Source organism: Emys orbicularis, chromosome 10, assembly GCF_028017835.1.
Source record: "Emys orbicularis isolate rEmyOrb1 chromosome 10, rEmyOrb1.hap1, whole genome shotgun sequence".
Classification (NCBI taxonomy): Eukaryota; Metazoa; Chordata; order Testudines; family Emydidae; genus Emys; species Emys orbicularis.
The window spans coordinates 66706213-66718690 of NC_088692.1; the positions used below are offsets into that span (position 1 = coordinate 66706213).

Genomic DNA, 12478 nt, shown 5'->3' on the forward strand with positions numbered 1-12478 from the left:
CTTCATATTTTGCTTGTAAAGACCAGACAGACTCTCAGCAAACTGGACATTTAAGGCATTGAGTCAAACTGGGTTTAGTTGTTGTATTGATATAATAAATAAGGCTTACTCCTTGATTCTAATTTTGACTTTCAAATATGGTGAATCCATGATATACTTTGTATTTTACAAAAGGCTCTTTGTTAAGATTTTTTTGTTAATTTTCAAAATTTGTATTAAAATTTAAAAGGCAAGGTAGAATATTAAGAATTCCTTACACCCAAGGGGCTCAATCCTGCAAAAAGTTACTTGTGTGAATTCTCCTATAGAAGTCAATAGAAGGCTAACGGCATTTTGGGCTGTATAAGTAGGGGCATTGCCAGCAGATCGAGGAACGTGATCGTTCCCCTTTATTCGACATTGGTGAGGCCTCATCTGGAATACTGTGTCCAATTTTGGGCCCCACACTACAAGAAGGATGTGGAAAAATTGGAAAGAGTCCAGCGGAGGGCAACAAAAATGATTAGGGGTCTGGAGCACATGACTTATGAGGAGAGGCTGAGGGAACTGGGATTGTTTAGTCTCCAGAAGAGAAGAATGAGGGGGGATTTGATAGCAGCCTTCAACTACCTGAAGGGAGGTTCCAAAGAGGATGGAGTTCGGCTGTTCTCAGTGGTGGCAGATGACAGAACAAGGAGCAATGGTCTCAAGTTGCAGTGGGGGAGGTCCAGGTTGGATATTAGGAAACACTATTTCACTAGGAGGGTGGTGAAGCACTGGAATGCGTTACCTAGGGAGGTGGTGGAGTCTCCTTCCTTGGAGGTTTTTAAGGCCCGGCTTGACAAAGCCCTGGCTGGGATGATTTAGTTGGGAATTGGTCCTGCTTTGAGCAGGGGGTTGGACTAGATGACCTCTTGAGGTCCCTTCCAACCCTGATATTCTATGATTCTATGATTCTATGATTCTATGACTACGCATGCATAACTGTTTGGGCCCAAGGACTCTCTTAGTTCATTACAAAATGCATCCACCACAAACTGTTTGTAATCAGGTCTTTGAACACATTACATTATACAGAGATTCCTGTCCTGATCCTGCAAAGACCTATGCATGTGTTTAACTTTTTTTCCAGTGTGAGCAGACTTTACTGGCAGTACTCAGTGTGTAAAGTTAAGCACATGTGTAAGTCTTTGCAGGATTGGCACCTAAGGCCTAAGAAGCTGTTTCTAAAGTTTAGGGAAGTTCGTACAGAGGAAATTGAAGAGTCAGATGGATCAAGAGTCCTTATACTTCCAGTTGTAAATGTGTGCCTGGGTGTGTGCCAATTGTAAGTTTACTAGTTACTAGCTTGACAATGGGTGACTCAAATGAACTCCGCTATTGGAAAGAATACATCTGAATGGTTGCTTTCCTCTCTGTGTGACTAGAGAAGATGATGGCCGGTTGAATGAACAGAAATTAAGTGATTGGAAGATACAAATAAAGGATTGGTTACTACAGTCCCCACTCTGGCAAAAACAAAAACCCTATTGATTTTAACAGGGATTCTGTCTGAGTAAGGACAGCAACCATTGGACCAAGGCTAAGACTTAGTACTTATGGAATTTTACTTATTTATTATTTGGCTATGAAAAAGTATGTGGGACCTGCTCCTGTTGAAGTCAATTTTGTTTTTTTGATGTTGACTTAAGTGGACCAGGATCAGACCCTTAAACCATTCGTCAGGACTATGAGAGAAAGGCATATTTTTATTTGTACTCCACCAAAAGCACTATTAAATATACAGGCTTGTCTGAGGTTTTTATTAGTCCCTCCTTTTTGTTGCTGGGTAAAGGATTTTAGACACCACTTTTGCTGCATAGTTTTCCTAAACCTGTCAGGTTTAATTTTTATGTGAAGGGCAATAGCCATTAGTTTATTTTTCCCCTCAAACACTTGTGATCTAAAATCAGATAGGATAATAGTTGAAGGATGTCAAAAGATCAAAGACCATCAAGGAAGAGAAGTAGCCAAAATACATGGCTTAGCAATAACTGTGTCACTATGATGGCAGAGCAGCTTATGTATAATTTTTTCCAACAAATGAAAGCATTTTTTTTTTAAAGTATCCACATTCTACCCATTTTCTGTTCTTATTCTTTGATGTTTGGCTTCATCCTGTCTAATTAACTTCATGGCAAAATCCATGGTGATTTTTATGGCAAAATCGAGTGTGTGACGTCAAAGTAGCTTGTGAGGCTGTACATCTCGACCTCCAAGTGCTACATCATAACACAGAGCAGGAGTTCCCAAATCTTTTCATAGTGGCACCCATATTTATAATTCTGTGGACTTCTCTTCCCATTTGCAATCATGTAACATCCTTGTTGCAACTCCAACAATTGCTTATATGGAAAAGTGATATGAGAATGTTATTTGTGCCTTAGAGAATCTTCCCCCAAAATAAGAGTTAAAAGCCCAGCTTTCATTGACTTTTAAGTAGGAGCTGGACATACATCTAATGGCATTTTGTGCCTTTGAAAATCTGAATGTTAATGTATTTTCACCTATATTTTAATGCAGTTTAAAAGTTGGAAATAAGGACCATGAGAGCATCCACTGTCAAATGCTGCACAGGCCTATAGTTTGGGCACTACTGGAATTGAGTATGTAGTATCATATGTGTTAGTCCTTACATTCAGGGGTCTCTGATTAAAGAGGGTGTATAGATTCCCAGTACCAGTGGAAGAATGTATGACTTCAGCTATCAATAAACATAGCATTTGCATTCCACATGTATTTTTCTCAGCATTGTACAATAACTGTTAATGATGAAACACAATAATCAGAGACCTGTTAGATGTCAGTAACAAGTCTGCTTTCTTCAAGTGTATTATAGCCATATACCCTGTAACTTCTTGCAGGTTAAGTGAATGATGACACTGTAGGCCATTAAGTATTTATGCCAAAACACTGTCCCCAGACTTGCTTTCTCTTGTATCATATACTCTACTGTGAATGCAGGGTTTTTTTTGTTCTGTTTGTTATGAAGATAATTTAGGTTTTATATCAGCTGAATTTTTTGGCCCAATTCCTGCCCCCATTCTGCTTGTTTTCTGCAAAACTGCCAGCACAAAGCAGGCAGAAAGTTTACTTAACAAGCTGCTTGCGGATTCTCCTGGCGTAGAAGAATTCACAGGTGGTGTAGACCCTGGGTAGCATTTCCCCACCAGTCCCAACTCCTGGCCTGGCGTATAGGTTGTGGCAAGAGCATGGGTAGAGCAATGCTGCACTCTGGCAGTCCCTGTGTTCCTAGTGGCCTTTAAGAGGGTCATACCAGCCAGTGCAACTTAGAGCAGCCCCTGGCTTTAGAGCAGCCACTGGCTGAGGAAAGTTCAGCCACAGCTGAGGATTCAGCCCTTTATTTCTAGATGTATTTCCAGATATTATAGTTTTATTTTGCAATTAGGGACTGTATTGTCTTAATCTATTTTTTCATACGGAAATGTTGACTAGTTGCTGTTACTTTTGTCACAGAGTTTCCCTTTTGTTATGGGCTTTATGAATGAAAGAAAGGAACCTTTCTATAAGATTCTCTTTTCTGGAGAAGCATCTGGAAGAATCACCTTGTGGCATATTCCTGATGTCCCAGTGTCGACGCTTGATGGTTCTCCAAAAGGTTAGGCAATTTTCTATATTATGTGCAATTTTTAATTGCATTGTTGCTACCTCAGTTCTCATGAAAAGTCACCCGGGAAAGTGGAGCTTCTCTAGTCATTCAGGGTAGAATTCATCTCTGGTCTGTAAAACTTACACAAGGCTCTCTACATCAATAAAGCCATGCATAGGTCTGGAGGGGAGAAACATAGGCACAATCCTTGCACAGATTGCCCACCCTGTCCAAAATGCCATGGAAAGGGCAGTCATGCTGGGCCTACACAGGCCAGTGCATGGAGGTTACCCCATTGAGGGACCATGTGATCCAACTGGTGTGGAAAAAGTACAATTACTGTTCCAAATCACAGGATGAAAGACAGGCTCTTTGGGAGGAGGTGGTCAGGGAGGCGAGTGTGCTTTTTATTTTTTATAATTTTTTTACAATCAGTCACTTCTCTGACTTGTTCTCTATTGTTGAATCCCTGGAAATTTCATGTGAATTATTCTTGACTATACCTTTTTGCTAGAGATCCCAATAGCAGCAGCTTGGACTCTACAGGACGATTTTGACAAACATCGTGCTATGTCAGAAGGCATTATTGATCATATTTGTGCATCTAAAGATGGGACCGAAAGTGCAGCAGTCACTTCATCCGTATATGTGCCCAACCTTGATAAGCTGGTGTGTGGGTGTGAAGATGGGAAAATTTTCGTAACACTTGCTTTGCATGCTGCCAAAGCAAGAATTTTAGAAGACATTTCCTTGCTGAAACGTAAGTTTTTAATGCAATTCTACTTAATCTAATTTTTAATCAAGCATCTTTTCATATTCCTCTAAATGAAAAAGGAGGCAGGAAGTAGGGACATGACGGCTCAGTTTTGTCCTCAGTTACACAAGTCCTGGTCCTGGTGGTGTTGCTGAGAGCAGAACCCATGAAACTGAGGGCAGAATTGATCCCTTTCCTTTTTATTTAATATTGTTTCTCATGAACAATTACATGTTTATACTGCTCTCCCCTGGATATGTTGCCATGAATCATTTGTTTAGTATTGTACAGTATGTATATTTGAACTGTTTCATTATATAGGTGAAGAAATTGCCACCGTAAGTCAAATATAAATATGGGTCATGTTACCTTGCCTTTAAATTGCCTTGCCTTTAAATTATTCCAAATCCATTGGTTTAACCGATTTTAATTTTCAGAAGTGCACGGTCTGGTTGACTAGCTTCTTCTGAATGGTATTTTATATCCACGCTTCTTTTGGTATGAATTGTCATTTTAACCCTAATTAAAAATAATACTAGATTATAACACATCTTTTTAATCCTGAATTTCAGAGCATATATAAAAGAATCTTTATTTCAATCTTGAAAGAATTGAAACATTTCCTCTGCTCCAGTTTCAGAAGGTGTTTAAAACTTGGTGTGTGTTTTGGTTTGGTTTGATTTTTTTCTTTTTAATACAATAAGGTCACTTTTTAATTTGTTATATGCATATGTTGATGCACCTTAGGTTCTTTCCAGGTGCATTTTTTCATTAAAGAAGTGGGAGCCCGATTGTGCAAATACTTGCAATTGAGCATGGATTCGTTACCGTGATGAATTTTTTTATGAGGCCTGATTCTCCTCTCATTTACACTGGCTTTATTCTGGTGTAATTGAGAGGAGAATCAGGCCCGATAAGAAAATAGTACCAATAGGACTACATGGGATCATCAACACTATGCCTAGTCATAAGCATTTTCAGAGTCTGTTTCCTAAGTTTTGTTTGTATTTAAAAATGTGTGGAGACATTTTGTAGTCTTTACTTAATTCTGCTTACTGAGAGTTTTACTCAAGTAAGACTGAGGACCCTGTACTCCCCTCCACTTGAGCAGTTGAAAAGGCCCTAGGCTCTTGGGTGAAGATCAGGGAGTGCCAAGGGGAAAATGGTAGCGTATGTTCCCCCACCAGCACTGAACCACTTCTCTCCCCTCTGCAGCCACTGCATTGGAGCCCAGCTCTGCACAGCCAATGCTCTGTTCATATACAGAGAGAGCTGGCTGTGGCATATTGCAAAGAAACAGATGGTATGTCCACACTGCAATGTAAACCCAGCATTTGAACTCAGCTTCAAGCCTAATCCCTCTTCTGTCTACACACAAATTGTGCTAACCCAGGACTCAGACAAAGGGTTCCAGGACCCCACAGGGGTGGAGGGTCCAAGCCTGAGTCAAGCTGGGAGCCAGGGTTCAAGCCCCATTGCTTTGCAGTATAGATGCAGCCCCACTGGACTCGTGCTCTGAGATTCTGCCAAAAGTACCCCACAATTCCTCTGAACGGTCAAGTTTTCCCACATTGCACCATAAACAAAGGACTAGAGCGGCCACATTTTGCGAGGATGCGAGGAAGTCTGGAATATGGGTGGTAGGACTCAGGCCTGCAAATGCAGTGTGGATGCTGGTGCCCGAAGCTGGGACACAAGGTTCAGCAATTTCTAATCTGGGGTTACAAATGAGTGTAGACGCTCAAACCCTAGGTTAACAAATCTAGGGTCTGCTAACTCAGATTCTTCTAACCCTAGGCTGACATTGCATTGCAGACATATCCAAAGTCTTTCTGTAGTTGAGAGAGGTGCGAAAGGTTTCAGATCCAGTGGGTTCCCTCCTGTAGATCCTGGGCTATGCTCCTTTTGATCATTTCTCCTCTCAAGTCCCCTCTACCTCTGGCTCCCCTCTCAAAAAGGAAAAATATAGCAGAGTGGCAGCAACTCAGGAGCTGTGGATCAGTGCTCCTGTTGTGTGCCTTTTGTGGCATAGAGAAAAGAATTTGATCTTGAGTAAGGGCTATATTGGCCTAAAACTCTTACTCATTTAGGAGTGAGCTCTTAAATAGAAATGGTACTAGCCCATTGGGGGTCCTAAGCAGGAATATTTTTGACCCCTACCCCAACAACACATACTAAAAAAGCGAATAGGGGACCCCCGTGAGCTGCTCGGGGCGCTAAACAATTGCTTAGTCTGCTTATGCCTAGCGCCGACTCTACTCTTGAATACATTTCATCGTACAGATTTCCTGACTGCAAGCACATATATAGTAAAAACCTGTACGCTTTTTTTTTTTTTTGTAAAGGGCAGAAATCATTTATCTAACATTTTTGTCTTACAGATACTTTGCCTTCCAAAGTTCTTAAGGGCCACAGCAGGAGTGTTACTTGTTTACTTTATCCACACAGTAAATCAGCCAGGTTTGATCCAAGTTGGCTGGTGTCAGGTGGCCAGGATTCTTGTGTGATCTGGTGGGATATATTTACGGAGGAAATTTTGCATCAATTCACTCTGCAAGCTGGTCCAGTAATGAACCTGTTGTTATCACCAGAGAACTACAGAGTAAGTAAAGACAGAGTATATGATGGGTTTTTTTGGAGGGCGGGGGGGAGTAACATTTACAGTAATAATTTTATTTTATTTGTAACTTAATTCCCAGTTACTAACTACTTACTTTATGTTTTGTGTGAGATCTACGTCGGCTTCCTGTTTTGGGGTCTGATTCGCTACTGTTACATCAGTGCAGGTCCCATTAAGTCATCAACCTGGAGAACTGGAGTGGAGAATAAAGACTTTCCTGTCTGAATGTGGCATTTTTAGAGAGAACTAGTTCTGAATAAACATAATTGCCAGAGGGCACATAATTGCCTGATTCTCTTCTCACTTATGTATGCTGGTGTAAATCTGAAGTGGCTTCCACTGAAGTCAATAGTTACGCTGGTGTAAAAACTATGAGAGGAGAATCAGGCCAATAACACTTAGTTATGTATAAATATTTGTGTTTGATTGTTTTGATACCTAGCAAATTTCTATTGGCCTTTTTCTCATGTCTAACTAGATGCTTTAGAAACAATCTTTTACTTCAGAATGAACGATCAGCTCTAGTACTATTTAATTTCTAATATTCTTGTGCATTTTTGAAATGTACAGGGTTCAATACAGCAAACCCTTACTTACATGAGACGCCCCTGAAGTCAATGGAGCAAGAATTTTACCCCTTAAAGGTGAAATACACCTTAGTTCAAAGGGCCTGCGCAATAACCTATTTATTACACAAGGTCCACTTATGGTGCATCTACACTACAGCTGGAGGTGTAATTTCCAGCTTGGGTAGACATACATGCGCTAGCTTTGTTTGAGCTAGCTAACTAAAAATAGCAGGGTAGACACAATACAATAGGTGGTGGTTCAGGCTTGCCGCAGGAGTAAATACTAGGATATTGGGCAGAAATTACATGTACACAGAGTTTTAAGGCTTAACTGGTTCATAGTGCCTTGTGCTGGCTCTCTGTACTGCTAGGTGAAAATCACCCTTGTGGCAAAAGGTGGTAACCTGATCTCTTAAGCCCTGTTTTCAGGGGTTGTGTTGGACTTACATGGCACCTAGGCATTTTTCTGGTCCTTTGGACAGGGGTGAATTTTACCCGAGGGTGAATTCCACCCTGTGTCAGTAAGGATTACTTGTCGAAATAAGGCTTTTACAGGAACAGATCCACATAGTGCAAAATGCAATTATAACATACCTAGTTTTTGCACTGGCGATAGTTTGCCTTTGGCCTTTGTGTCATAAGAACTGATACATAATTTTATGTCAGATGAATAGCGATTTGAGTTAAAGTAATTTTTCATTTCTTTTTATTTCCAGGGAAAACCTCTATTACTGAGTATATTTGATTATATAGTTGCTGCTTTAATAGCCCACCTGTTGATGTACGTGATTTTTTAGAGGATCCAATACACATGCATTGGATTGTACCTTTCCTTTGGAGATCAGATTTATAGTTAATCTTTTCAAACAATTTTTGGAATGCAGGCTGAAATGTAACACTAGTTTCTAAATGAATATAGTTTGTGGCAGGGACTGTTTTGTGTTTGTTTGTACAGTGCCTAGCACAATGGGCTCTTGGTCCAGGACTGGAGCTCATAGGTGCTACCACAATAAAAATAATAAAAAATAATAATAAAAATTGAGTTATTTATATGTTTTTGCAGCTAAACGGGCACAGGATTGTGTGCTGTATATGCAGTGATCATTCAGTAGCACTTCTACACCTTCAGGAGAGAGTATGTCTCTTACATGCCAGGAAGCATTTGTTTCCTGTGAAGATGATAAAATGGCACCTTGCTGAAAATCTGCTAATTGTCGGATGCGAAGATGATTCAGTTTATGTTTGGGAAATTGAAACAGGTAATGTGTTTTTGTTGTTCAGCCCTTGCTAATTAGTTTTGTTCTAATCTATGATGTTTGGTTACATGTACCCAGATCTGTAGTGGGGCCATGCAAAGATAGTAACATATTACATTTATTAATTAGAAACTTTAAATTTTTTATGATAAATGAGCAAGAATTAAAGGCTTCATGTGATACAGAGTATGTCAATAATAAAATACAAGCGCTTGAGTCAGATCCTGACAAGCAGATGATTAGCTGATATTGCAGTACAGAGAAGTGAGCCGGATATTTCTGGAAGCTATAAATAAAAACATAAGTTATCTACTTTAATTATTAACAAGAGAGAAATTTACTGTCCTACCAATCTCAAATTATGTCATTACATTTTGCCTTCTTCAGCACACTCACAATCTTAGCAACCTTTTGAGTTAATTGATGATCAGTAATAATGGAAGATAATTAATTGCAACTCTCACAACTGTGTAGTTGGGAAAACTAACACAGAGTATTTCAGCTTAAATTGTGGATTCACAGGTGATTCAGTAGGGTGACTGCTGATTCATAAGGATGGTAAATGTACTTATTTGAACATTGAGAGACTTCAAATTATTAGAAGCTTTAATGTTATTGAAAATTGCAATACAATGTTTATCTCTGCAAGTGAGAACACATCTTGTGGAAAAAAAGAGTACAAAATGAGATTAGAAGCCATGTAATATAAAGAATATTAATACTAGAGGAAAATATGTTACAAAATTCACTATACAAAACTTAATTCACAACATTTATAAAAGATATTTTGCTCTACAAACTAATATAGCTAGGTCAATGGCTATCCTGAAAAAGTACCTATTTTAGACAGAGTTCCCTGTTTAAATGTGATAAATACCAATATTCAATGAAGTACTTGGCAAAAAGCAGACTGCATAAATTATATACTACATGGATTTTAGTAAGCTATTTAATACAGTTGAGTAATTAGGATAGGAACTGCCAAGGCATATGGTACTTATTTTTCCTCTAATATACTGAATCTTAAAAAAAAAAAGTTGGCTTAACTTAAAATGAAGTTATTAGCATTTAAAATCTGTTCAAAACTATGTTTTTTTCCAAAACCGGTATGATTTTTTTCCAGCATTGAAGACATATTGTGCAAAAATATTTTATCTAGGTTTTAAAAATGCTTCTAAATTACACCTTTTTGTTCAAAAGAAACAGAAAAGATGTTGCTCTTCAGGTGGAGAGCCACACTGACCTCAGGAGACTGTTAAATTGTGTGTAGTGCTTATTTATTTTCTACTGTGCTATTATATGCTGTTCTGTGAGTAAAAGACTTAAAACTGCAGCTTACATTTACAGCTTTAATCCTACTGCAGTGAAAAAGGTTGTGGAATAAAATTTTCAAAAGCACCTCAGTGACTTAAGAACATAGCGCTTAAGAGTCGTATTCTCAAAAGCAATTTTCAAGTGCTCTGGAGTCACTTAGGAGGTTTTGAAAATGCTACACTTCTCCATTCATATTTTTATTTGGTTATGCACTTTTTCTTAACTGTAGTTGCTGATTAAGATCTATAATGTATAAGATTCCCTTTTGTACTTGTACATTAAGTCTGCTCTGTAAATATGTGCTTGACAGGCCAAATTCTGTGGGTTTTCCTCTAAACAGGTACACATTAGATTGCATTAGTTCCCCCCTCCTGCTCAGCCATCTCTTCCCTTTGAGCTTTTGTAGTATTCAAATCATTCTCCCTCTGCCTGTCTGGTCACTCCTTTACATTACCCTTGATCTGTATTGGTCCCCTCTTTTTCTTCCACTATACATCACACTTGTAATACCTTCTTGATTCTGTGTTTCATGCAACCTCATTCTCCTCCTTTGCCACCCTTCTCAAGACTCACTTCTTTTGGTTAGCTTTTAAATGCTATCCACCACTGCACCACTCCTGCCCTCCTACTGACTTTGCTCCCTCAAGCCATGAATATAATATGTTTACATATTAAACTAATTAAAAAAAAAAAGAACCAGAAGCATATGTACAATGGATGCATTTACTTCCATTCTGGTTCTAGAGATATTACTGGATCTAGTTATGTTCTCCATTTTAAATATGAACAGTAGGTCTGAAACTGGTAATACCTTTAAAATCAGAATGAATTTGAAGTGCACTTGCACTTCTGTGTAATATAAGTATAGAAGATGGGTATTTTTTTAACTCCTTCCTATTTCTTGTTATGGAATGCCTATCAGATTGTAGGTGCCAACCGTTCAATTATTTTTACTCAGAATTCAGCACTGGGCAAATCTGTTTACACCTCATAGTTTGTAAATCTTGAGATCTCACTGAACCTCAAGTACTGTTGGCATTCTCTTACCTGAAAAATGTCACACTGTGACACTAAATCTAAGACTGAAATTACTTGGCAAAGGATTATGCACTTTCTTCATAAAAATACTATTGCTGATGCATTTAAAAAAACAAGTTTTAAAGTTTTAAGCTACATACACACTGTGTTTTAAAAAATGGGAGTAAATAAGGTTATGAGAGCAAGAAATTAAAAGTTGATGCCTCTTACCACAAATGACTTACACAGTAGCCGTCAGTAGAAAAATCAACATTTACCCGCATTTACATAGTTACAACATTTCCTATTGTAACTATAGGGAAATAAAAATAGGTACCTACCACTGTGTGGTAGTTGTTGGTAAATTCTGACATTTTAAAGGAGAATATTATACGCTGGAGAAATCTTAACACCCTTTTGTCCCAATCCTGCATTCCTTGTTCACCTAAAACTCCTGTAGAAGTCCAGTGAGAATTTTGAGTGTGCAAAGAATGTAAGGTAGAATTTTGCCCCCTTTCATCTCACTGAGATAAAAGACATCTTTGAAAGCATGTAATTGGAACTTATGAGGTTGGTATTCTAGGAAATGCTTACAAATCCTTAACTCTGAAGGATAAAGATTTGTCAACATTTCCCATAGAAATCTTGTTTGTTTTGAAGATTTTAGAACCAGAACACACAAATATATTTTGGGGATGAAACCTGGCGTACAATATCTTAACCAGAGAATTATTGTGTGCATTTGAAGCATATTCTGAAGTAAAATGGCCAAGTTCATGTTTAAGAATGACAAAATAAAGTACACTTTCTCGATGTTCACTGTAATTCTCTCTCAATCACAGCTACAATACTTTTTAAAATGAGTTTTACAAGGGATTATTTCATATCATGGGTTAATCACTTTGGATATTAAAAATAAAACAGCTGAGATGCTAATGTTCTTAAAAACTGCTACTATGCATTCACAATATTTATTTTTCATACACATTTTTAGTATGTATTTGTTACTATGGATCCATAATATGCAATCTGTGCTGTTGTTAATATGTATTTGCAGGATACACTGTAATAGCTTCTCAGGAGCTCTTACAGCATATACTATGAATATGAATTAAGGCTAAAGCTCACAACTCAGCTAAATCTGAAAGGGGCTATTGACATGCTATTGGATTCTAAGGAAACTCAGACCCTACAGCATATCAATGAAATACTTAAAAATACTTTAAAAGAGGAAAATAAACCAGAAGAACTATGTTAAGAGTGTAATTTAAACACATACAAGGAAGAAAAGTCACTGTTGAAAGCACCAACACTGCCCGT

The 12478-nt window shown here is 38.3% G+C and overlaps 1 protein-coding gene across 1 annotated transcript in view; it reads left to right on the forward strand.

The window, feature by feature from the left end:
• Positions 1 to 12478, forward strand: part of WDR72 (WD repeat domain 72) — a 179077-nt gene that overhangs the window by 14431 nt on the left and 152168 nt on the right. The window contains exons 9-12 of the mRNA XM_065412337.1: positions 3496 to 3637; positions 4143 to 4388; positions 6764 to 6984; positions 8635 to 8830. Coding sequence (XP_065268409.1) covers positions 3496 to 3637; positions 4143 to 4388; positions 6764 to 6984; positions 8635 to 8830 — 805 coding nt within the window. The remainder of the gene's footprint in view (positions 1 to 3495; positions 3638 to 4142; positions 4389 to 6763; positions 6985 to 8634; positions 8831 to 12478) is intronic.